This window comes from Chlorocebus sabaeus, chromosome 4 (assembly GCF_047675955.1).
Source record: "Chlorocebus sabaeus isolate Y175 chromosome 4, mChlSab1.0.hap1, whole genome shotgun sequence".
In the NCBI taxonomy this organism is placed as follows: domain Eukaryota; kingdom Metazoa; phylum Chordata; class Mammalia; order Primates; family Cercopithecidae; genus Chlorocebus; species Chlorocebus sabaeus.
This window is the reverse complement of record NC_132907.1, coordinates 16,671,216-16,695,867: the sequence shown is the minus strand read 5'-3', so window position 1 is coordinate 16,695,867 and position 24,652 is coordinate 16,671,216. Positions and strand designations below refer to the sequence as shown.

At 41.3% G+C, this 24,652-nt stretch overlaps 1 protein-coding gene and 1 long non-coding RNA gene across 2 annotated transcripts; one reads left to right on the top strand and one right to left on the bottom strand.

Annotated features, from left to right (window-relative positions):
* Window positions 1-1,500: 1,500 nt before the first annotated feature.
* On the bottom strand, window positions 1,501-23,039 carry LOC140711564 (uncharacterized). The gene is made up of 3 exons (XR_012092839.1): window positions 22,969-23,039; window positions 5,535-5,668; window positions 1,501-1,636 (listed from the first exon to the last, which is right to left on the bottom strand). It is a non-coding gene; the product is annotated as an uncharacterized lncRNA (long non-coding RNA).
* Window positions 16,689-17,954, top strand: SPZ1 (spermatogenic leucine zipper 1). Its single transcript, XM_007976654.3, has one exon. The coding sequence runs from the start codon at window positions 16,806-16,808 to the stop codon at window positions 17,952-17,954; it is 1,149 nt and encodes a 382-aa protein (XP_007974845.2). The 5' UTR covers window positions 16,689-16,805.
* Window positions 23,040-24,652: the final 1,613 nt, after the last annotated feature.

Here is a 24,652-nt window from a genome sequence, read left to right as displayed (position 1 = left end):
GTGAAACAGGCTCTTCACTGTTTACAAGGTTATTTCTGATCTGCGAAACTTCTCTGTCCATATTTTTCCTCTGTTTTCCTCTATTCAGTCTTGGCTGCCACAATAAGACAGACAGAAAGTACAAAGACACTTGCATCTGTAGTGAGAACCTTAGCAGCACACAGTAATTGCACCAGGTCTGTCAAATGGATGTACAGCTTGTCAATTTTGGCAAGAGGGAGCTGGGATTTTGAAAGGGATTGTGTTGAATTGGTGGATCAATTTAGGAAATATTGCTATCTTAAGGATATTAAGTCTCCAAATCCATGAACATGAGATCTTTTTCCACTTATTTGAAGCTTTAATATCTTTCAACACTGTTTTAGAGTTTTCAGAAGTATTGCACTTCTTTTTATTACATTTATTTCTACGTAGAGTTGATTCTCATCATTTGCAGTAATCACAATCTACCAAGTCACTCCAAACATTGAACTGGTGGTTACTATGGCTTTCGGAGCAATACAGGGTGAGGTTCTTGTGAGCCTCCGGTCTCAACATTTTTGTCAGTTGAAATGCCATTTGTGTTACATAGGTTTGTTTGCCAGTGCCCTTGTAAAGCAAGTCAGTCTCACCAATGTTGAAAGCCCGCTCTTCCTCATAATCCTTTTTCTTTCTTTCTTTTTTTTTTTTTTTTTGAGACAGAGTCTGACTCTGTTGCTCAGGCTGAGTGCAGTGGTGCGATCTCAGCTCACTGCAACTTCTGCCTCCCAGGTTCAAGTGATTCTCGTGCCTTAGCCTCCCAAGTAGCTGGGATTACAAGTGCGTGCCACCACACCCAGCTAATTTTTGTATTTTTAGTAGAGACAGGGTTTCACTATATTGGCCAGGCTGGTCTCGAACTCCTGACCTCAGGTGATCCACCCGCCTCAACCTCCCAAAGTGCTGGGATTACAGGCATGAGCCACTGCACCTGGCCTCATAATCCTTTTTCTGTATAACACTTAGCAGGTATTTTTTAAAATTCTTCTGTAGCCTCCTGTCTGCAGAACCTGCCTCTCCAGCAACTTTAATAAGGCAGGAGACTTGGACTCTGATCCCAGCTCTCATCACAACTAGCTGTAATGTTGGGCAAGCCTCTTAGGAAAAAAAAAAGACTTTTGATGAGAATATCTCTAAGGTTCCACTTATTCTAGAGTTCAGGTATTACGCCACCAAAAAAAGTAACATTTGTATAGTAATTTTTAAAGCTCATGGCACCACCTGGTGGTTACAGAAAAGGACATGCTGAAGAAAGGAGATTCTGTAATTTTTGATTTTTGAATAAAAATTTCAATCTTCAATTTCCCCTCTAAACTGGCTACCTATAGGTGCACTACTACATCTAAAAGCATCATAAAATTATGCTTACAATCACACCCTGCATAGAATTCCTTGTGAATGTAAAGACTTTACCCCTTGAATAGTTATCACCAATCAGCAGCTATTATTCTTACCTTTTTTTCCTTTTTTTGGAGAGAGAACGTCTCACTATGTTGTCCAGGCTCGTCTCGAACTCCTGTACCCAAGAGATCCTCCCACTTCGGCCTCCCAAAGTGATAGGATTACAGGTGTGAGCCACCATGCATGGCCAGCTATTATTCTTTGGTTTTAAAGAAATCTGTTAAACAATTATATAAAATAAAATTTTTTTATTATACCGAAACATTTCCATATTAAAGTTTTTCATATGAGAAATGACTGTCAGAGGCGCCAACAGATGCCTACCACATTGCGCATAAAACACAATAATAGCAGTTTGTCTCCATTTGTGTTTGTCTAATTTCTAATCATTATTAGATTGAGGTGATGCAATTTCGGTAAAAATGCCACAGAAGTGGTAAGTTCTTAGTGTATCATTTTGAGGCAGCATCATTGTCTGGAGTAAACACCTGGGGTTGGTCATCTTGTGCCAAGAAAATTAAGGACAGAGACATGTGGTTGGGTTAAGGAGCGGAAAGTTTAATATGTAGCAGAAAGGAGAGAGGAGAGCAGCTACTTGGGAGACAGAGGCTCCAAAACACAGAATAGCAGCCGACTGCCGCAGATTTTATAGGCAGGCTTGAGAAGAAGGTGGTGTCTGATTTACCTGGGCTCACATATTGGTTTGACCAAGTGTGACACTTACATAGAGGCCAGGGAAAGCTGGTCACCTACCCTAATCTTATTATGCAAATGAGCTTGCCACTGGGCTGGCGCCATCTTGTCTGTTCCTTAGGGTACACGTGGCTGCAACAACAGAAGATGGAGCCGCCATTTTGAACATGCCTAGTCCTAGGTGGTATATTACTATTTGCACAACTGCTGGCATTCACCGGTGCCAGCTTCCAGCTTGCTTGTTTACGTCTGCAGCTTGATTTTACAGGCTGCTCTTTGGTAGAAAAGGAAATGATTTGTGGGCTGCTTTTCTTTTTCTTTTTTTTTTTTTTGAGACGGAGTCTTGCTCTGTCACACCCAGGCTGGAGTGCAGTGGCATGATCTCAGCTCACTGCAACCTCTGCCTTCTGGCTTCAAGCGATTCTCCTGCCTCAGCCTCCCGAGTAGCTGGGATGACAGGTGACTGCCATCACACGTGGCTAATTTTTTGTATTCTTAGTGGAGATGGGGTTTCACCATGTTGGTCAGGCTCGTCTCGAACTCCTGACCTCAGTTGATCCACCCACCTTGGCTTCCCAAAGTGCTGGGATTACAGGCGTGATCTACCATGCCTGGCCCTGGGGCTGCTTTTCATTAAAAGGGAAACCTTACCCAGGATTTCTGTATCCTATCTGCTTAAGTAATTTCTTTTTAACTCCTATATCAATACAAAAGGGTACATGATGTGAATATGTCTAATTTCTGGTTATGTTAGCTTTGATCACCTCATTAAGACAGCTATCTACTGGGTTTATCGACTATGAAGTTACTATCTTTTTGTTTGTATTTAACAAACATCTTGTTAATTACTTTGAGACTATGCAAATATCCTGTTTCTCCTAATTTTAGTACCCATAGGAGGATCTTGTCTGCAACAGTTGTTACAGTGGTGTTCTAAGGATGGTTTCTGTTTCCGTCATTCGTTTCCTATATATTAATTGGAATTATTTGGTGAAGAAGAAGTGTCTCTTTTCCTGTATTTATTTATTTACTCATTCAACAACCTATGGTTTCATAGAATTTTTTTTTTTTTTTTTTGAGACAGTTTCACTCTTGTTGCCCAGGCTGGAGTGCAAAGGCGCGATCTCGGCTTCCTTCACCCACCGCAACCTCTGCCTCCCGGGTTCAAGCGATTCTCCTGCCTCAGCCTCCCGAGTAGCTGGGATTACAGGCAGGCGCCACCATGCCTGGCTAATTTTGTATTTTTAGTAGAGATGGGTTTCTCCATGTTGGTCAGGCTGGTCTTCACCTCCCGACCTCAGGTGATCCACCGCCTCAGCCTCCCAAAATGCTGGGGTTAGAGGCATGAGCCACTGCATCTGGCTAGATATTTGTTTTATTATTTAGGTTATAGTCCAATACAGTCATTTATTTTATTGCTCAAATATGTTTGAATAATTTTAATATCATGAAAAGTTTTTGGTATAATGAAAAATATTTGAGCTGGGCACGGTGGTGTATGCCTGTAATCCCAGTGACTCAGGAGGCTGAGGTAGAAGGATGGCTTAAGCCTGAGTTTGAGTCTGCAGTGAGCTATGATCACACCACTGCACTCCAGATCCTGACTCCAAAATATACATATATATAAATTTTATGTAATTGTTTAATAGGTTTTTGTTTTTGTTTTTGTTTTTAGAGACAGAGTCTCACTCTGTCACCCAGGCTGGAGTGGCTCACTGCAAGCTCCGCCTCCTGGGTTCACACCATTCTCCTGCCTCAGCCTCCTGAGTAGCTGGGACTATAGGCGCCCACCACCACACCTGGCTAATTTTTGTATTTTTAGTAGAGATGGTGTTTCACCATGTTAGCCAGGATGGTCTCGATCTCCTGACCTCGTGATCTGCCCATCTCGGCCTCCCAAAGTCCTGGGATTACAGACCTGAGCCACCGCTCCTGGCCTGTTTAATAGGTTTTTTTAAAAAACCAAAGAATAATAACTGATTGGTGGTGACCGTCCAAGGGTTAGTCTTGATGTTTACAAGGATTCAATGCAAGGTGTGATTTTAATCATTATTTGTATGATGCTTTTAGAAGTAGTAGTGCGTTTGTAGGTAGCCATTCTAAAGGGAAAATTGTCTGAAAATTGAAATTCTACAAAACAACTGAGGAGTACTCTTCAGAAGTGTCATGAAAAATAGGAAAAGATTGAGACCTGTCACTGAGGAAATTAGACATGACAAAATGCAGTGTGGGATCCTAGAACAGAAAAAGAACATTAGAGAGGAAACTGGTGAAACCCCAGTAAAATCTGTAGTTTATTTAGTAGCATCGTGCTGACGTTAGTTTTGATAATTGCACTATAATTACATAAGAAGTTAAACTTAGGGGATATTGGGTGAAGGATACATGGGAACTCTACTATTTTTGCAGCTTTTCTCTAAATCTAAAATTTTTCTAAATAAAAGGTTAAAAAATGATTCCCACATAAAAAAGGATTATCTCTGAGTTAATAATATAAGCGATTATTATCAAGGGTAATTATCAGTTGCACAAGTCTTTTTATTTTATTTTATTTATTTATTTTGAGACAGAGTTTTGCTTTTGTTGCCCAGGCTGGAGTGCAATGGGGCGATCTCAGCTCACTGCAACCTCTGCCTCCCGAATTCAAGCAATTCTCCTGCCTCAGTCTCCCGAGTAGCTGGGAGTACAGGCATGCGCCACCATGCCTGGCTAATTTTTGTATTTTTAGTAGTGACAGGGTTTCTCCATGTTGGTCAGGCTGGTCTCAAACCCCTGACCTGAGATGATCTGCCTGCCTTGGCCTCCCAAAGTGCTGGGATTATAGGTGTGAGCCACTGTGCCTGGCCTGGTTGCACAAGTCTTGTAGGAGATACCAGAATCTCCAAGGGGTACAGCGTATCTTTAATTTGGATAGAAAGCAGAGGTTTGTGCTATTATTTTGTTGTAGGCACAATGTGGTAGGCATCTGTTGGTTTTGCCAGACAGACACTCATTCCCCTATTTTCCTTTCTTTCTTTTTTTTTTTTCTTTGTGAGATGGAGTCTTGTTCTGTTGCCTAGGCTGGAGTGCAACAGCATGATCTTGGCTCACTGCAACCTCCACCTCTCCAGTTCAAGCGATTGCTCCTGTCCTCAGCCTCCCGAGTAGTTGGGATTACAGGTGCCCACCATCATGCTCGGCTAATTTTTGTATTTTTAATAGACACAGCATTTCCCCATGTTGGCCAGGCTGGTCCAGAACTCCTGACCTCAGTGGGTCTGTGGCCTCAGCCTCCCCAAGTGCTGGGATTACAGGTGTGAACCAACGTGCCCAACCACATTCCCCTCTCTTCTGATAACTGCCCCCCCATTATGCCACTTAATCCCTCCCTGGTCCAGTTCATGAGCTGACCCACCCCAAAACTCCATGAACACATGACTTACCTGGGCCAATCAGTGCCTTCCTTGGCACTTTTGCTAGAACTATAAGGAAAGATAAATTTGTTTTCCTCTGGAATTGTTCAATTTGTAGGATATAAACCTGGAGTTACCCGATACCACCATGTAGAGAAAGAATCCTAAGAGTGAAGGCACAGAGAGAGACAACTCAGAGATGGTGAGGTCCAGTTCTAATTATATAACTTCAGCCCCTGAACCTAGGTATGGCAGAAACCATAGGTTTCTTGGTAAACTTAACCATGTTAAGCATGAGTCACTGATACTCTCAACCTTCCACCCATTCTGTCTCAGTTTATTTGGCTTAAGTCGGTTTGAGTTTAGTCTCTGTCACTTGATACCAAAAGAGTCATCAATGAGCTCTTCCTTTCTCCGTCATCGTGGTGTGTGCCTGACTCCACTTCTCACCATGTCTTCTCACAAGACTTTCAGGATTAAGTGATTCCTGGCTAAAAAACAAAAGCAAAATCGTCCCATTCCCCAGTGGATTCGGATGAAAACTGGTAATAAAATCAGGTACAACTCCAAAAGGAGACATTGGAGAAGAACCAAGCTAGGTCTGTAAGGAATTGCAAATGAGATGGCACACATATTTATGCTGTCTGAAGGTCACGATCATGTTACCATATCAAGCTGAAAATGTCACCACTATCTGGAGAGTTGGACATTTTATTGGGAATATATTTTTTTCTCTCTGAATCAGTTATGAGCGTGTTGTTTGGCTGGGTTGAGTAATAAATACGTGAGACCTTTCATTTTTTAAAAAAGAATAATGAATGAAACATTCTGGGGGGCGGAGCAAGATGGCCAAATAGGAACAGCTCCAGTCTCCAACTCCCGGCGCGAGCGACACAGAAGACAGGTGATTTCTGCATTTTCAACTGAGGTACTGGGTTCATCTCACCAGGGAGTGCAGGACAATCGGTGCTGGTCAGCTGCTGCAGCCCGACCAGCAAGAGTCGAAGCAGGGCAAGGGATCGCCTCACCTGGGAAGCACAAGGGAGAAGGGAATCCCTTTTCCTAGCCAGGGGAACTGAGACACACAACACCTGGAAAATCGGGTAACTCCCACCCCAATACTGCACTTTACCAAGGATCTTAGCAAACGGGCACACCAGGAGATTATATCCCACACGTGGCTGGGAAGGTCCCACGCCCACGGAGCCTCCCTCATTGCTAGCACAGCAGTCTGCAATCTAACGGCAAGGCAGAAGCGAGGCTGGGGGAGGGGTGCCCGCCATTGCTGAGGCTTAAGTAGGTAAACAAAACCGCTGGGAAGCTTGAGCTGGGTGGAGCTCACAGCAGCTCAAGGAGTCCTGCCTGTCTCTGTAGACTCTACCTCTGGGGACAGGGCACAGCTAAACAACAACAACAACAAAAAAAGCAGCTGAAACCTCTGCAGACACAAATGACTCTCTCTGACAGCTTTGAAGAGAGCAGTGGATCTCCCAATATGGAGGATGAGATCTGAGAACGGACAGACTGCCTGCTCAAGTGGGTCCCTGACCCTTGAGTAGCCTAACTGGGAGACATCCCCCACTAGGGGCAGACCAACAACCCACACCTCACACGGTGGAGTACACCCCTGAGAGGAAGCTTCCAAAGCAAGAATCAGACAGGTACACTCGCTGTTCAGAAATATTCTATCTTCTGCAGCCTCTGCTGCTGATACCCAGGCAAACAGGGTCTGGAGTGGACCTCAAGCAATCTCCAACAGACCTACAGCTGAGGGTCCTGACTGTTAGAAGGAAAACTAACAAACAGGAAGGACACCCACACCAAAACCCCATCAGTACATCACCATCATCAAAGACCAGAGGCAGATAAAACCACAAAGATGGGGAAAAAGCAGGGCAGGAAAGCTGGAAATTCAAAAAATAAGAGCACATCTCCCCCTGCAAAGGAACGCAGCTCATCGCCAGCAACGGATCAAAGCTGGACGGAGAATGACTTTGACGAGATGAGAGAAGAAGGCTTCAGTTCATCAAACTTCTCAGAGCTAAAGGAGGAATTACGTACCCAGTGCAAAGAAACTAAAAATCTTGAAAAAAGAGTGGAAGAATTGATAACTAGAATAATTAATGCAGAGAAGGCCATAAATGAACTGACAGAGATGAAAACCATGACACGAGAAATACGTGACAAATGCACAAGCTTCAGTAACCGACTCGATCAACTGGAAGAAAGAGTATCAGCGATTGAGGATCAAATGAACGAAATGAAGCGAGAAGAGAAATCTAAAGAAAAAAGAAGAAAAAGAAATGAACAAAGCCTGCAAGAAGTATGGGATTATGTAAAAAGACCAAATCTACGTCTGATTGGGGTGCCTGAAAGTGAGGGGGAAAATGGAACCAAGTTGGAAAACACTCTTCAGGATATCATCCAGGAGAACTTCCCCAACCTAGTAGGGCAGGCCAACATTCAAATTCAGGAAATACAGAGAACGCCACAGAGATACTCCTCAAGAAGAGCAACTCCAAGACACATAATTGCCAGATTCACCAAAGTTGAAATGAAGGAAAAAATCTTAAGGGCAGCCAGAGAGAAAGGTCGGGTTACCCACAAAGGGAAGCCCATCAGACTAACAGCAGATCTCTCGGCAGAAACTCTACAAGCCAGAAGAGAGTGGGGGCCAATATTCAACATTCTTAAAGAAAAGAATTTTCAACCCAGAATTTCATATCAGCCAAACTGAGTTTCATAAGTGAAGGAGAAATAAAATCCTTTACAGATAAGCAAATGCTTAGAGATTTTGTCACCACCAGGCCTGCCTTACAAGAGACCCTGAAGGAAGCACTAAACATGGAAAGGAACAACCGGTACCAGCCATTGCAAAAACATGCCAAAATGTAAAGACCATCAAGGCTAGGAAGAAACTGCATCAACTAACGAGCAAAATAACCAGTTAATATCACAATGGCAGGATCAAGTTCACACATAACAATATTAACCTTAAATGTAAATGGACTAAATGCTCCAATTAAAAGACACAGACTGGCAAACTGGATAAAGAGTCAAGACCCATCAGTCTGCTGTATTCAGGAGACCCATCTCACATGCAGAGACATACATAGGCTCAAAATAAAGGGATGGAGAAAGATCTACCAAACAAATGGAAAACAAAACAAAGCAGGGGTTGCAATACTAGTCTCTGATAAAACAAACTTTAAACCATCAAAGATCAAAAGAGACAAAGAAGGCCATTACATAATGGTAAAGGGATCAATTCAACAGGAAGAGCTAACTATCCTAAATATATATGCACCCAATACAGGAGCACCCAGATTCATAAAGCAAGTCCTTAGAGACGTACAAAGAGACTTAGACTCCCATACAATAATAATGGGAGACTTCAACACCCCACTGTCAACATTAGATAGATCAACGAGACAGAAAGTTAACAAGGATATCCAGGAATTGAACTCAGCTCTGCACCAAGCAGACCTAATAGACATCTACAGAACTCTCCACCCCAAATCAACAGAATATACATTCTACTCAGCACCACATCACACTTAATTGCAAAATTGACCACATAATTGGAAGTAAAGTACTCCTCAGCAAATGTACAAGAACAGAAATTATAACGAACTGTCTCTCAGACCACAGTGCAATCAAACTAGAACTCAGGACTAAGAAACTCAGTCAAAACCGCTCAACTACATGGAAACTGAACAACCTGCTCCTGAATGACTACTGGGTACACAATGAAATGAAGGCAGAAATAAAGATGTTCTTTGAAACCAATGAGAACAACGATACAACATACCAGAATCTCTGGGACACATTTAAGGCAGTGTGTATAGGGAAATTTATAGCACTATGCCCACAAGAGAAAGCTGGAAAGATCTAAAATTGACACTCTAACATCACAATTAGAAGAACTAGAGAAGCAAGAGCAAACACATTCAAAAGCTAGCAGAAGGCAAGAAATAACTAAGATCAGAGCAGAACTGAAGGAGATAGAGATACAAAAAACCCTCCAAAAAATCAATGAATCCAGGAGTTGGTTTTTTGAAAAGATCAACAAAATTGATAGACCGCTAGCAAGACTAATAAAGAAGAAAAGAGAGAAGAATCAAATAGACGCAATAAAAAATGATAAAGGGGATATCACCACTGACCCCACAGAAATACAAACTACCATCAGAAAATACTATAAACACCTCTACACAAATAAACTAGAAAATCTAGAAGAAATGGATAATTTCCTGGACACTTACACTCTCCCAAGACTAAACCAGGAGGAAGCTGAATTCCTGAATAGACCAATAGTAGACTCTGAAATTGAGGCAATAATTAATAGCCTACCAACCAAAAAAAGTCCAGGACCAGATGGATTCACAGCTGAATTCTACCAGAGGTACAAGGAGGAGCTGGTACCATTCTTTCTGAAACTATTCCAATCAATAGAAAAAGAGGGAATCCTCCCTAACTCATTTTATGAGGCCAACATCATCCTGATACCAAAGCCTGGCAGAGACACAACAAAAAAAGAGAATTTTAGACCAATATCCCCGATGAACATCGATGCAAAAATCCTCAATAAAATACTGGCAAACCGGATCCAGCAGCACATCAAAAAGCTTATCCACCATGATCAAGTGGGCTTCATCCCTGGGATGCAAGGCTGGTTCAGCATACACAAATCAGTAAATGTAATCCAGCATATAAATAGAACCAAAGACAAGAACCACATGATTATCTCAATAGATGCAGAAAAGGCCTTTGACAAAATTCAACAGCCCTTCATGCTAAAAACGCTCAATAAATTTGGTATTGATGGAACATATCTCAAAATAATGAAAGCTATTTATGACAAACCCACAGCCAATATCATACTGAATGGGCAAAAACTGGAAAAATTCCCTTTGAAAACTGACACAAGACAGGGATGCCCTCTCTCACCACTCCTATTCAACATAGTGTTGGAAGTTCTGGCCAGGGCAATCAGACAAGAGAAAGAAATAAAGGGCATTCAGTTAGGAAAAGAAGAAGTCAAATTGTCCCTGTTTGCAGATGACATGATTGTATATTTAGAAAACCCCATTGTCTCAGCCCCAAATCTCCTTAAGCTGATAAGCAACTTCAGCAAAGTCTCAGGATACAAAATAAATGTGCAAAAATCACAAGCATTCTTATACACCAGTAACAGACAGACAGAGAGCCAAATCATGAATGAACCTCCATTCACAATTGCTTCAAAGAGAATGAAATACCTAGGAATCCAACTTACAAGGGATGTAAAGGACCTCTTCAAGGAGAACTACAAACCACTGCTCAGTGAACTAAAAGAGGACACAAACAAATGGAAGAACATACCATGCTCATGGATAGGAAGAATCAATATCATGAAAATGGCCATACTCCCAAGGTAATTTCTAGATTCAATGCCATCCCCATCAAGCTACCAATGAGTTTCTTCACAGAATTGGAAAAAACTGCTTTCAAGTTCATATAGAACCAAAAAAGAACCCTCATTGCCAAGACAATCCTAAGTCAAAAGAACAAAGCTGGAGGCATCACGCTACCTGACTTCAAACTATACTACAAGGCTATAGTAACCAAAACAGCATGGTACTGGTACCAAAACAGAGATATAGACCAATGGAACAGAACAGAGTCCTCAGAAATAATACCACACATCTACAGCCATCTGATCTTTGACAAACCTGAGACAAACAAGAAATGGGGAAAGGATTCCCTACTTAATAAATGGTGCTGGGAAAATTGGCTAGCCATAATTAGAAAGCTGAAACTGGATCCTTTCCTTACTCCTTATACGAAAATTAATTCAAGATGGATTAGAGACTTAAATGTTAGACCTAATACCATAAAAACCCTGGAAGAAAACCTAGATAATACCATTCAGGACATAGGTATGGGCAAGGACTTCATGTCTAAAACACCAAAAGCAATGGCAACAAAAGCCAAAATTGACAAATGGGATCTAATTAAACTAAAGAGCTTCTGCACAGCAGAAGAAACTACCATCAGAGTGAACAGGCAACCTACAGAATGGGAGAAAATTTTTGCAATCTACTCATCTGACAAAGGGCTAATATCCAGAACCTACAAAGAACTCAAACAAATTTACAAGAAAAAAACAAACAACCCCATCAAAAAGTGGGCAAAGGATATGAACAGACATTTCTCAAAAGAAGACATTCATACAGCCAACAGACACATGAAAAAATGCTCATCATCACTGACCATCAGAGAAATGCAAATCAAAACCACAATGAGATACCATCTCACACCAGTTAGAATGGCAATCATTAAAAAGTCAGGAAACAACAGGTGCTGGAGAGGATGTGGAGAAATAGGAACACTTTTACACTGTTGGTGGGATTGTAAACTAGTTCAGCCATTATGGAAAACAGTATGGTGACTCCTCAAGAATCTAGAACTAGAAGTACCATATGACCCAGCCATCCCATTACTGGGTATCTACCCAAAGGATTATAAATCATGCTGCTATAAAGACACATGCACACGTATGTTTATTGCGGCACTATTCACAATAGCAAAGACTTGGAATCAACCCAAATGTCCATCAGTGACAGACTGGATTAAGAAAATGTGGCACATATACACCATGGAATACTATGCAGCCATAAAAAAGGATGAGTTTGTGTCCTTTGTAGGGACATGGATGCAGCTGGAAACCATCGTTCTCAGCAAACTATCACAAGAACAGAAAACCAAATATCGCATGTTCTCACTCATAGGTGGGAACTGAACAAGGAGATCACTTGGACTCAGGAAGGGGAACATCACACACTGGGGCCTATCATGGGGAGGGGGGAGGGGGGAGGGATTGCATTGGGAGTTATACCTGATGTAAATGACGAGTTGATGGGTGCTGATGAGTTGATGGGTGCAGCACACCAACATGGCACAAGTATACATATGTAACAAACCTGCATGTTATGCACATGTACCCTAGAGCTTAAAGTATAATAATAATAATAATAAAATAAAATAATTTTTAAAAATTTATAAAAGAATGTACTATTGAAAGAAAAAGAAACATTCTATATTTTATTTTTTTTAATTAATTTATTTTTGAGACAGGGTCTCACTCCTGTGGCTGAGGCTGCAGTGTAATAATGGGAGCTCGACTCACTGCAGTCTCTACTTCCTGGGTTCAAGTGACCCTCCCACATCAGCCTCCCGAGTAGCTGGGACTACAAGCAGACACCACCACACCCAGCTAATGTTGTATTTTTAGTAGAGAAGGAGTTTCACCAAGCTGTGTAACCTGGTCTCGAACTTCTGAGCTCAAGTGATGAGCCTGCCTCGGCCTCCCAAAGTGCTGGGATTACAATCGTGAGCCACTGTGCTCAGCCTACATTCTATATTTTCATACTCACTTTGAAATTCAAATGTATTAAAGGAGAACATTGATTTTATATTTTTGTAAAGGCAGTCTTGTTTTAAAGAGAGAAAAATTTGGGCACAGTGGCTCATGCCTGTAATCCCAACACTTTGAGAGGCTGAGGCAGGAGGATTAGTTGAGCCCAGGAGTTTGAGACTAGCCAGGGCAACACAGTGAGATCCCTGTCTCTACAAAACAAACCAAAACTAGCTAGATGTGGTGGTGTGTGCCTGTAGTCCTAGCTACTCAGGAAGCTGAGGCAGGAAGATTGCTTGAGCCTTGGAGTTTGAGGCTGTAGGTGAGCCATGATTGCCCCGCTGTACTCCAACCTGGGCTACAGAGCAAGACACTGTCCCCCAACCCAGAAACAGAAAATGAAAGAAAAATTTGACACAAGTTGTCACCTTAACAATTTTAGAAACAGTTCTTTTTCTTTTCTTTCTTCTTTTTTTTCTTTTCTTTTTTTTTTAGACAATGTCACATTCTGTCGCCCAAGGTGGAGTGCAGTGGCATGCTTACGGCTTACTGCAGCCTCAACCTCCCAGGTTCACACCATCCTCCCACCTCAGCCTCCCAGGTAGCTGGCACTATAAACATGCGCTACCATGCCTGGCTAATTTTTGTATTTTTAATAGAGATGGGGGTTTCACCATGTTTCCCAGGCTGATCTTGAACTCCTGGACTCAAGTGATCCTCCCACTTCAGCCTCCCAAAGTGCTCAGATTATAGGCATGAGCCACCATGCCCAGCCAATTTTGTCTTTCATGAGTCATTAAGCTATGTGAAATTTAGTGGATAGAAATTGTAAAACAGTCCAAATGTGTTTAATCTTCGTGGTTATCCACTGGGGAATATGTGTCAATAGAGACAAGAGGACTGCTCTTGTTTCTCAACATCTATATACCTTTCAGTGTCTAACATCAACACATTTCCAATAAAATTAACAACTGTTAATTGGAATTCATTCTAGTTGTAGGGGAAAGGAAATATTTAAATCCTTTTCAGATTTTTTTTTCTTTTTTTTTGAGATGGAGTTTCACTCTTGTTGTCCAGACTGGAGTGCCGTGGCACAATCTTGGCTCACTGCAACCTCCACCTCCCGGGTTCAAGCGAATCTCCTGCTTCAGCCTCCCAAGTAGCTGGGATTACAGGTGCACGCCACCATGCCTGGCTAATTTTTTTTTTTTTTTTTTTTTTTTTTTAAAGTAGATATGGGGTTTCCCCCATTGGCCAGGCTGGTCTCGAACTCTTGATCTCAGGTGATCCACCCACTTCAGCCTCCCAAAGTGTTAGGATTACAGATGTGAACCACTGTGCCTGGCTCTTTTCAGATTAAAGAAAAAAATTATCTTCATATCTTGACCATGCTACCTTCAAACCAGTTTTCATTAAAAAAAAATCAAGACAAGAGCAATATTAGATTTATGTCTGAGAGCATTAAAAAGCTGCAAGCACAAGAGGATAGAGAATACTTTTCTTTTTAAGTATCTAGGGCGGGAAGGGGAACATCACACACCGGGGCCTATCATGGGGAGGGGGGAGGGGGGAGGGATTGCATTGGGAGTTATACCTGATGTAAATGACAAGTTGATGGGTGCAGCACACCAACATGGCACAAGTATACATATGTAACAAACCTGCACGTTGTGCACATGTACCCTACAACTTAAAGTATAATAATAATAAATAAATTAAAAAAAAAAAGTATCTAGGGAACATACATGAACACTGATCATCTTTTAGGCCAGAAAGAAAATATCAATTTCAAAAGGCAGAAATATTACAGACATTTTCTGAATACAGTATGGTAAACCTAGAAATTAATTATCGAATCAGAAAAAATTCCCCTTGTCCTGGAGATTAAGAAATTGTCTTAAATGATGCTTGAGTCAAAGGGGGAAATAAGAACCAATGCTGAACTTCTAAAATGGAATTAAAGCATAAGGACAGTTGCTAGCATCTGTGCTGTCATTGTGTGAATTAGAAAAGGTGTTCCTTTTTCAAGTAAAAACAGAGACCAACCCTGCTGTATCTGAGTGACGATGGCCTGGAGCCCAGCTGGCTGAAAGATGAGCATGAGGCTCTAGGGAATTAGAGCCAAAGTGAGTTGGTAACTGGAGAAGAAAGAAAACATATAAATTTCTCTTCTCTAGGGGAAAAAAAACCTGAGTATGAGTTTTCCCTTAAGATTGAAAGCAAATTTCTATTAAAGTGCTTGCTAGCAAGATTTTGAAGGCCAGGAAAAAGTAATATGCAAGAAGTGTTTTCTTTGATTGAGTTCTATATTCTCAAGACCTGACTCCTAAGAACAAAAAGACAAGAAAGCAGTTTATTAAAATATAAGAATTTTAATAAACTTGTTACTTTCCTATAACCCACTATAGATTTACCTGTTTCAAATGCTTTTTATTTTTCAATTTTTTTTTGAGGCAATGTCTTGTTCTGTCACCCAGGCTGGAGTGCAGTGGTGCGATCTCAGCTCACTGCAACCTCCTCCTTCCGGGTTCAAGCAAGCCTCGTGCCTCAGCCTTCCGAGCAGCTGGGATTACAGGTGTGTGCTGCCATGCCCAGCTAATTTTTTCATTTTTAGTAGAGATGGGGTTTCGTCATGTTGCCCAGGCTGATCCTGAACTCCCAGCCTCAAGTGATCTGCCTGCCTTAGCCTCCCAAAGTGCTGGGATTACAGGCATGAGTCAACTGCACCTGGCCAATTTTTTAATTTTTTGAGATAGGATCTTGCTGTGTTGCCCAAGCTGGAGTGCAATAAGTAGCATAGTCATGGCTCACTGCAGCCTCAGCCTCCCAGGCTCAAGTGATCCTCTCGCCTCAGCCTCCCAAGTAGCTGGGACCACAGGCAGACACTACCATGCCCTGCTAATCAAACACTTTAGAAACATAATTGTGTCATTTTAACAAGTTACTGTGTAGAGTGTAGAAATCTTAGAGGATCAATAAAAGAGCCAAAAAAAAAAAAAAAAAAAAAATCCCCAAATAAGTTACTGTGAAAAGCAATGGTCAAAGTTTTCTATCACCTGATGTAAATGATTTGCGAGTAAGCTTGCCAAGCCTGTCTTAAAGGATGCCTATATTCAAAGCCAAGAAAAGTCCCAGTTTGTAATTGTGTTGCTATTATAAATAACCATTCAGATAGTCCCTTCTTGCAGCAGTAGAATATTTTTGAATGGAGGGACTCCTGACATTACTTTCCTAAAATCACAAAAGGCTCTCACTCTCAGGGTTTTGTTTTGTGTGGATAACTTTCTCTTACAGTCACATCTCTCCTAGAATGGGAACAGTAAAGCCTGTGAGTGCCATGAAAGGATGGAGACCTCACCAGAGTGGACTGGTCTCAGCAATGCCCTTAAGTGGTCAAAACATGCTGCGGTTGAGGTCAGGATTGTGAGGGGATAGAGGTGAAGTAGGGAAGTAACTGATTGCATTTAGACTGAGATGATTAGCAACCTAGAAATTGAGGGGAAGAGCTGTTGATGAGCTCTTTCTGGCATGAGGAGTAGGGGTAGCTCAAGGTGGATTTTGATGCAGGAATCACTGGGCAGGAATTTAAGAGACTTCCATTGTGACACTACGGATAGGCCACAATGGTGCAGTGACAAAATAAAGACCTGGTTGCTAGGGCCAGAGAATAAACACCGGGTGCCTAGAGGAGAAGAGATGGAGCCCCAGCCCTGGTCCCCTTTCCCACCCTTCCTCCCCACAAGGCTGTCTGAGATGCCACCTTCCACCTAAACATCAGCTCCCCAATTTTCATCCTTAACTTTGGTCCCTGACTTCTGCTTGATCTCCAGCCACATTTGCACGAAGGAACATCACCTGTCCATCCTGGAATCTCTAAGGTTTTCTGCTTTCCTTCTGTCCCAATGGCCAACTCTGTGAAGTCAGCTGAGATGCCCACCATCTCCAAAACCCTTAACCCTACTCCTGATCCTCATCAAGAATCTCTGGACCCTAGGATTACCATTGCCTTATTCGAAATTGGATCACTTTCCCCTTCCTCCTGGGGCTCTCTCCCTTCCCTAAAGAATAGCAGCCATCAAGTTACAGAAAAACAGACTGCAGAGAAGTTTAACAGTCTCTTGAAAGAAATTAAAGATATTCTTAAAAATATGGCAGGTTTTGAAGAGAAGATCACAGAAGCAAAAGAACTTTTTGAGGAAACCAATATTTCTGAGGATGTGTCAGCCCACAAAGAAAATATCAGAGGACTTGACAAAATCAATGAAATGTTATCAACAAACCTGCCTGTTAATTTAGCCCCAGAGAAAGAAGAGAATGAACATAAACAGGAGACGATATTGGAAAACCAGGACTCTGAGAACATAGTACAAGTTTTTGCAAGAGATTTGGTAAATCGTTTAGAAGAAAAAAAAGTCAACGAAACTCAACAAAGTCAGGAAAAAGCAAAAAACAGACTCCTTAATGTTCAAGAAGAAACTATGAAAATTAGGAACAACATGGAGCAATTACTACAGGAAGCAGAACACTGGAGTAAACAACATACTGAGCTCAGTGAACTGATAAAATCCTATCAGAAATCTCAGAAAGACGTAAGTGAGACTCTCAGAAATAATGGAGTCGATTTCCAAACCCAGCCAAATAATGAAGTATCAGCTAAGCATGAGCTGGAGGAACAGGTGAAGAAACTGAGCCATGACACCTATTCATTGCAGTTGATGGCAGCTTTGCTAGAGAATGAATGCCAAATCTTACAGCAGAGAGTAGAGATTCTCAAGGAACTCCATCATCAGAAACAGGGAACTCTGCAAGAGAAGCCAATTCAGATAAACTGTAAACAGGACAAGAAAAATCAGAAGCCATCAGAAGCAAAGAAAGTAGAAATGTATAAGCAGAACAAGCAAGAAATGAAGGGTACATTTCGTAAAAAAGACAGATCCTGTAGAAGCCTGGATGTTTGTCTTAATAAGAAAGCTTGCAATAACCAGTTCAATATTCATGTTGTAAGAAAAGCTCTTAGGGGAAAAATGAGGTCAGCTAGCAGCCTAAGATAGAAAATACCAAAAGCAGATGAAAAGGTGAATCCTTAAAAAACTACATCTAATACATCCAGCTTGTCAGGCATGATCAATCATCAGACCTTGGGCAGATCTGCTGATTCAACCAAGAAAAAGTTATAGAATAAGAAGATTAACACTTACATTACTCATTACCTCAGCAGTTATGTAAGTTCGGTCTTTGATGACCATTGCGTCTACATCAGGTTCATAACTTTTCACCTTTACAATCTGCTTGGTTTTTTTTTGTAATTATTAGATAGACAGCCTAGAGTGAGAAGTTACAGGTCCAATTAAGTAAAGATCTAAATTAAAACCAGAATACAAGGGAACATTTTTTTTTCTTTATTTAATCATTGCCTGGGGGCAGGGGGAGTTCTGGGGGAAAACAGTGTATAGTGTTTTTGGCCAGGTGCAGTGGTATTTTGGGAGGCCAAGGTGGGAGGATTGCTCAAGGCCAGGAGTTTGAGACAAACCTGAGCAACACAGCAAGATCCCATCTCTAAAAAAAAATTAAGTGTAAAAAAGTACATAATGCTTTAGTTGTGACCTTTTAAAGTCCCCTTTCTAAATGGATGTTTCCTTTCCCTATTATACACTGAAATGTGGGATGTGGGGGAATTTAAAAAATGCTGATAATCCAACCCTAACAAATCATTTTTCTCTTATAAATCTGCACTGGCTCTACTTTTTCTAAGGGGCCTCCCTTGCTCCTCCACTAGTGAACTGTGGGCATACTGGGCAGCAGAGGCCCTTGGGAAGGACCCCCTCAACTTGTTTGGAAGAACAGAGACATTTCTAAATTTCATTTTTTATTTTACTTTATTTATTTTATTTTATTTTATTTTAAAATTATTTTTGAGATGGAGTTTTGCTCTTGTTGCCCAGGTTGGAGCGCAATGGCATGATCTCGGCTCACTGCAACCTTCACCTCCCAGGTTCAGGCGATTCTCTTGCCTCAGCCTCCTGAGTTGCAGGATTACAGGTACCTACCACCACACCCGGCTAATTTTTCTTATTTTTTAGTAGAGATGGGGTTTCATCATGTTGGCCAGACTGATCTCGAATTTCTGACCTCAGGTGATCCACCTGCCTCAGTCTCCCAAAGTGCTGGGATTATAGGCATGAACCACCATGCCCAGCCTAGATTTTATTTTTGCTGGAAAAGTTTCTCCCATTCCTCCAGGTATAGACAGTAGTGTTACCCAGGGGGAAAAAAGCAGTATCTTCTGTTAAGGGAGCTGGACTTCTGGTTCCAGAAAAGATGGAGCAGATGAATTTTCCCTTATTCTTCCCTTTAGGTAAGCTAAAACCCCTGGACATTATATATAAAGCAAATATAAGAAGATTCTGAAAGGTGGAGAAAAGGAAGTGGAATGGCCAGGGACCCTGAAACTTAAGGAATAACATGGTGCTTAGTTCTCTGGGTTTTCTTTTTGCCTCTTATATATTCTGAGCTAGGTGCTGGAGAAGTCGACAACCCAAAAATGTCAATGCACATAGACAAAAAAATTCCCCCATAAAGCCTGCTTTTTTTTGCCAACAGATGAGGAAAGGAACAGTCTGGCAAGACAGAAACCTTTTGACAAAACTGCCCTAATCCAGCCAAATTGTATAGAAACATATTTCTACCCCCATCCCCCTCAGCAAATACTGAGTAGAGAGCCTAGACATTCATCCTTGCCTGGCAGTCATGAGGCACCCCTCCACTACTCTTCTGGGATGGTGCAGAGGAGGTAAGAGTAGGGATCCTGAAGTTCTACCCTCCACCTGATGGTAACAGTGCTCTTCCCTGGCCTCCCCCAACCCCTCCAGTAGGGTGGAATGTCAGTGGAGGCCACATGAGTAGCCTAGATTTCTACCCCTTTTCCCTGCTGGCAGCATCAGCAGGGCCCTACTAAAAAAGAAGACTTAATAAGATCCAGGGTCCCCTAACAATCCCCAAAATGTCCAGGACACAATAGAAAAATCACTCATTATACTGAGAGCCAGAAAAATCTCAATTTGAATGAGAAAAGACAATTAACAGATATCAACAATGGGACAACACAGACACTAGAGTTATCTGACAAGGAATTTAAAGCAGTCATTATAAAAATGCTTCAGGCCAGGCGCGGTGGCTCACGTCTGCAATCTCAGCACTTTGGGAGGCCGAGGTGGGCGGATCACCTGAGGTTGGGAGTTTGAGACCAGCCTGACCAACATGGAGAAACCCCGTCTCTACTAAAAATACAAAATTAGCTGGGCATCATGGCACATGCCTGTAATCCCAGTTACTCAGGAGGCTGAGGCAGGAGAATCGCTCAAACCCAGGAGGCAGAGGTTGCAGTGAGCCGAGATCGCACCATTTCACTCCAGCCTGGGCAACAAGAGTGAAACTCCATCTCAAAAAAAAAAAAAAAAAAAAAGCTTCTATGAACAGTTACAAACATGAAACAAATGAAAAGTATCAGCAAATATAAAAGAGACATAAGTGGAAATTATGGAACTGAAAAATGTAAGTAATATAGCCTCACCGAATGTGGTCAATAGCAAAATATAGATATCAGAGAAAAGATTCTATGAACTTGAAGATAGAACTATATAGATGACCCAGAGAAAATTGACAGAGATGCTGGGCACAGTGGCTCATGGCTGTAATCCCAGCACTTTGAGAGGCTGAGGCAGGTGGAACACTTGAGGTCAGGAGTTTGAGACCAGCATGGGCAATATAGTGAGACCCCTATCTCTACAAAAAATACAAAAATTAGCCAGGCGTAGTGGGGCACACCTGTAGTCTCAGCTACTCAGGAGGCTAAGATGGGAGGATTGCTTGAACCCAGGAGTTTGACACCAGCCTGGGCAACACAGGGAGACCCCATCCCTACAAAAATTAGCCAGGCGTGACAGCACACGCTTGTAGTGTCAGCTACTTGGGAGGCTGAGATAGATTGCTTGAGCCTGGGAGGTTGAGGCTGCAATGAGCCATGATCATGCCACTGCACTCCAGCCTAGCGGACAGAGTGAGCCCTGTCTCAACCAATCAATCAATCAATCAAAAACTTGGAGTGAGAACCCAGGATCCTCTCCATCTTGCCTTCCAGGGGTAAAGGTTTTTTTTTTCCTCTCTCTTTTGTTTTTTTTTTTTTGAGACCGAGTTTCGCTCTTGTTGCCCAGGCCAGAGTGCAATGGTGCAATCTTGGCTCACCGCAACCTCTGACTCCCAGGTTTAAGTGATTCTCCTGCCTCAGCCTCCCAAGTAGCTGGGATTACAGGTGCCCACCATCATGCCCGACTAATTTTGTATTTTTAGTAGAGACAGGGTTCCTCCATGTTGGTCAGGCTGGTCTTGAACTCCTGACCTCGGGTGATCCACCCGCCTTGGCCTCCCAAAGTGCTAGGATTACAGGCTTGAGCCACCATGCCCCGCCTTTTTTCTCTCTTCTTTTAGAAGGGGAGGACAGCTGTCTTTCTCTTCTATATAAATGCTCAGTTTCATTTTCTCAGAATTCCTCACTTACAGTACAGACCTCATAGAGGATGACATCTGGTTCTCATTGCATGCCTCCAGGGATAAGAACTAGGACAAGGGAATCCAGCACAGTAATTATCATAATCTGTCTCTGGTGCAAAAACTTCATGTATGCATTCAGGGCAACATAAAGATGAGTATTAAAAACCCAACGAAGACAATCACAATCTCCACCACAGGTTCTATTATACCTGTAGCAGGGGCATAATAGGTTTTCATATGTTGGAAGTACCAAAATGACAACTGAAATGCTGCTCCCTACTCCTAAACCAACATTACTTTCTATGTTTGGAATATGTATCATTTTATTCAAAAGCTAAAAGCCAACACTTTCTTGTTACAGCCCTTAGTGAAATAAAAAGAGATTGCCACACTTAAATAATATTGGGGGTCCTTAAAAAAATTACACACTTCTTTTCATCTGTCTTTCCTTCAAATGGAGATACCCTCCACACTATTCTCCAAGCATTTTGATTAATAAAGAATTGTGTAGTTTGCTTAGCTAGGTGCGGTGGCTCACACCTGTAATCTCAGCACTTTGGGAGGCTGAGGCAGGCAGACCACCTGAGGGCAGGAGTTCGAGACCAGCCTGGCCAACATGGCAAAACCCCGTCTCTACTAAAAATACAAAAATTAGCTGGGTGTGGTGGCGCACACCTGTGGTCCCAGCTACTCAGGAGGCTGAGGCAGGAGAATCGCTTGAACCTGGGAGGCAGAGGTTGCAGTGAGCCAAGATCACGCCAGTGCACTCCAGCCTGGAAGACAGAGTGAGACTCCATTTCAAGAAAAAAAAAAGAAAGAAAGAAATCTTTCCTTATATCATGAATAAAAGTCTTCCAAAGCCCTTTTAATTTCTTGTCTTTCTCATTTATTTCTTTAATTTATCTTGAATTGATTCAGAAAAAGATTCGTCACGGTATTTAGGTTGATTGTCTATAAGTTGTACGATGGGTGTTTTCAAGTCCCTTTTTGGTTGTCTATGCTTTGAGCCCTTTTTAACCTTTCCAGTAAGAAAGTATGAGGCACTGTAAAAAGTAAGGATGGAATAATGGAAGAAGCATTTCACAAATAGGGAGGTAATCTAAGTCTCAACTTGTTTCAGTCTGAGTTGCTTCATTTAAAAGGTGGCGATAATAACTTTCTTTTGGACCAAGGACAAATTGTTCAAAGATTTTCTGGCTCCCTCAGCTGAGGTCTTATTGCTCTCTGGGAAGTAGGAACAGATTAAATGAGAGAATTAGAAACTAATCAGAAGCAAACCTGGCTAAAAAGAAAGGGAACAACAGCCAAAAACCCAAGCACACAGGATATCTGGAAGTTGGGGTCATTGGTGTGTTGCAAGTAAAAAGAAAGATAAGTATTACATTAAAAAGACAGCTATTCTAGATTAATGTGAGGTAGAGGAGTGGATTTATCATCATTATCACATCAATACTATTATTTTTATAAAGTGATTCTACAAACCTGATTGATACAGAAAATCATTTTAATTTTTCTTACCTTAATAAAGAAAGGCCTCAGGCAGATCATCATTGGAGTGTCACAGCCAGTTGACTGTTTTTCTTTCCTAACAATCACACACTCTTCCAGCGGAAACCACTGACCACTAATCCATATTTAATTAAATTTTCTCTCACAGGAAGCATATATTGCTTTGGTTTGTACTGGTCTGTTAGGAAGCCTCAGTTTATGAGGAATTAGATACTGATATGTGCATTTTGCTTTGATTTTAAAGATTAATTGGTTTTTCCAATTTAAGAGAAAGTACTGTTCAATGGTCCTCAGATTTTTCTAGGGAAAGACCCTATTTTGTTTATTTGTTTCTTCTCCCTTTTTCTTGATGTATCCTATTAATCTTTAACAAAACCCAGATTTTGGCTTCATTAATCTTCATTATTTTTAGTATTCCATTTCAATGATTTCTGGCCCTTCTTGATTTCCCTTTTTAAAAGTTGTTTGGTTGCATTTTTTTCAATTTCTTTTTCTTTTATTGTGGTAAAACAATATACAACATTAAATTTACCATCTTAACTATTTAAGATTTTTTTTTAGTTTTTAAATTTTTGTTTCATTTTTATTTTGAGATGAGGTCTTGCCATGTTGCCCAGGCTCGTCTTAAACTCCTGGATTCAAAGTATTCTCCCACCTCAGCCTCCTAAGTGGCTAGGATTAAAGGTATGTGCCACTCTGCCTAGCTCATCTTAACCATTTTTAAGTATACAGCTCGGTAGTGTTAAGTATATTCATTTTCCCATTATTGTGCAACGGATCTCTATAACTTTTTTTATCTTGTAAAACTCACACTTTATGCCCATTAAACACTAATTCTTCCTTTTCCTTTTCTACTTTGTTTCTATAATTTTGACTATTTTAGATAATTAATATGGACTCACATGGTATTTGTCTTTTTGTGACTAGATTATTTCACTTAACATAATGTCCTCCAGGTTCATCCACATTATTGCATATTGCAGGATTTCCTTCTATTTGAAACTCCTTAATATTCCATTGCATGTATATACCACATTTTCTTTATTCGTTCAAACACTGATGGACACCTGGTTTGCTTCTACCTCTCGGCTATTGTGAATAATACTATAATGAACACAGGTATGCAAATATCTCTTCAAGGTCCAGTTTTGAATTATTCTGGGTATCTACCCAGAAATGAGATTGCTGGATCCTATGGTAATTCTATTTTTAATTTTTTGAACAATCTACATATTGTTTTCCATAATGGTCGCACCATTTTATATTACCACCAGCAGTGCAATTTCTCCAGATTCCTGCCAACATTTATTATTTTCTGTTTTTTTTTTTTTTTAAGAGACAGGGTCTTGCACTGTTGCCCAGGGTGCAGTGGCTCAATTGTAGTTCACTGTAGTCTTGAACTCCTAGGCTCAAGCAGTCCTCTCCCCTCAGCCTCCCAAAGTGCTGGGATTATAGGCATGAGCCAGTGTTCCTAGCCTTCCGTTCTTTTGATGATAGCCATCCTAATGGGTGTAAGATGACAAATCACAAATGCAAACTGCATTTCTCTTACGATTATTGATGTTGAGCACATTTTAATATGGTGATTTTTAAAACATCTTCTTTGTAGAACTGTGTATTTAAGTCCTTTGCTCATTTTTAATCAGGTTATTTCTTGTTGGTAGTATTGAGTTATACGACTTCCTTATATACT

Coding starts and splice junctions, on each gene's coding strand:
- SPZ1 (XM_007976654.3), top strand. CDS start 16,806: ATGGCCAACTCTGTGAAGTCAGCTGAGATGCCCACCATCTCCAAAACC.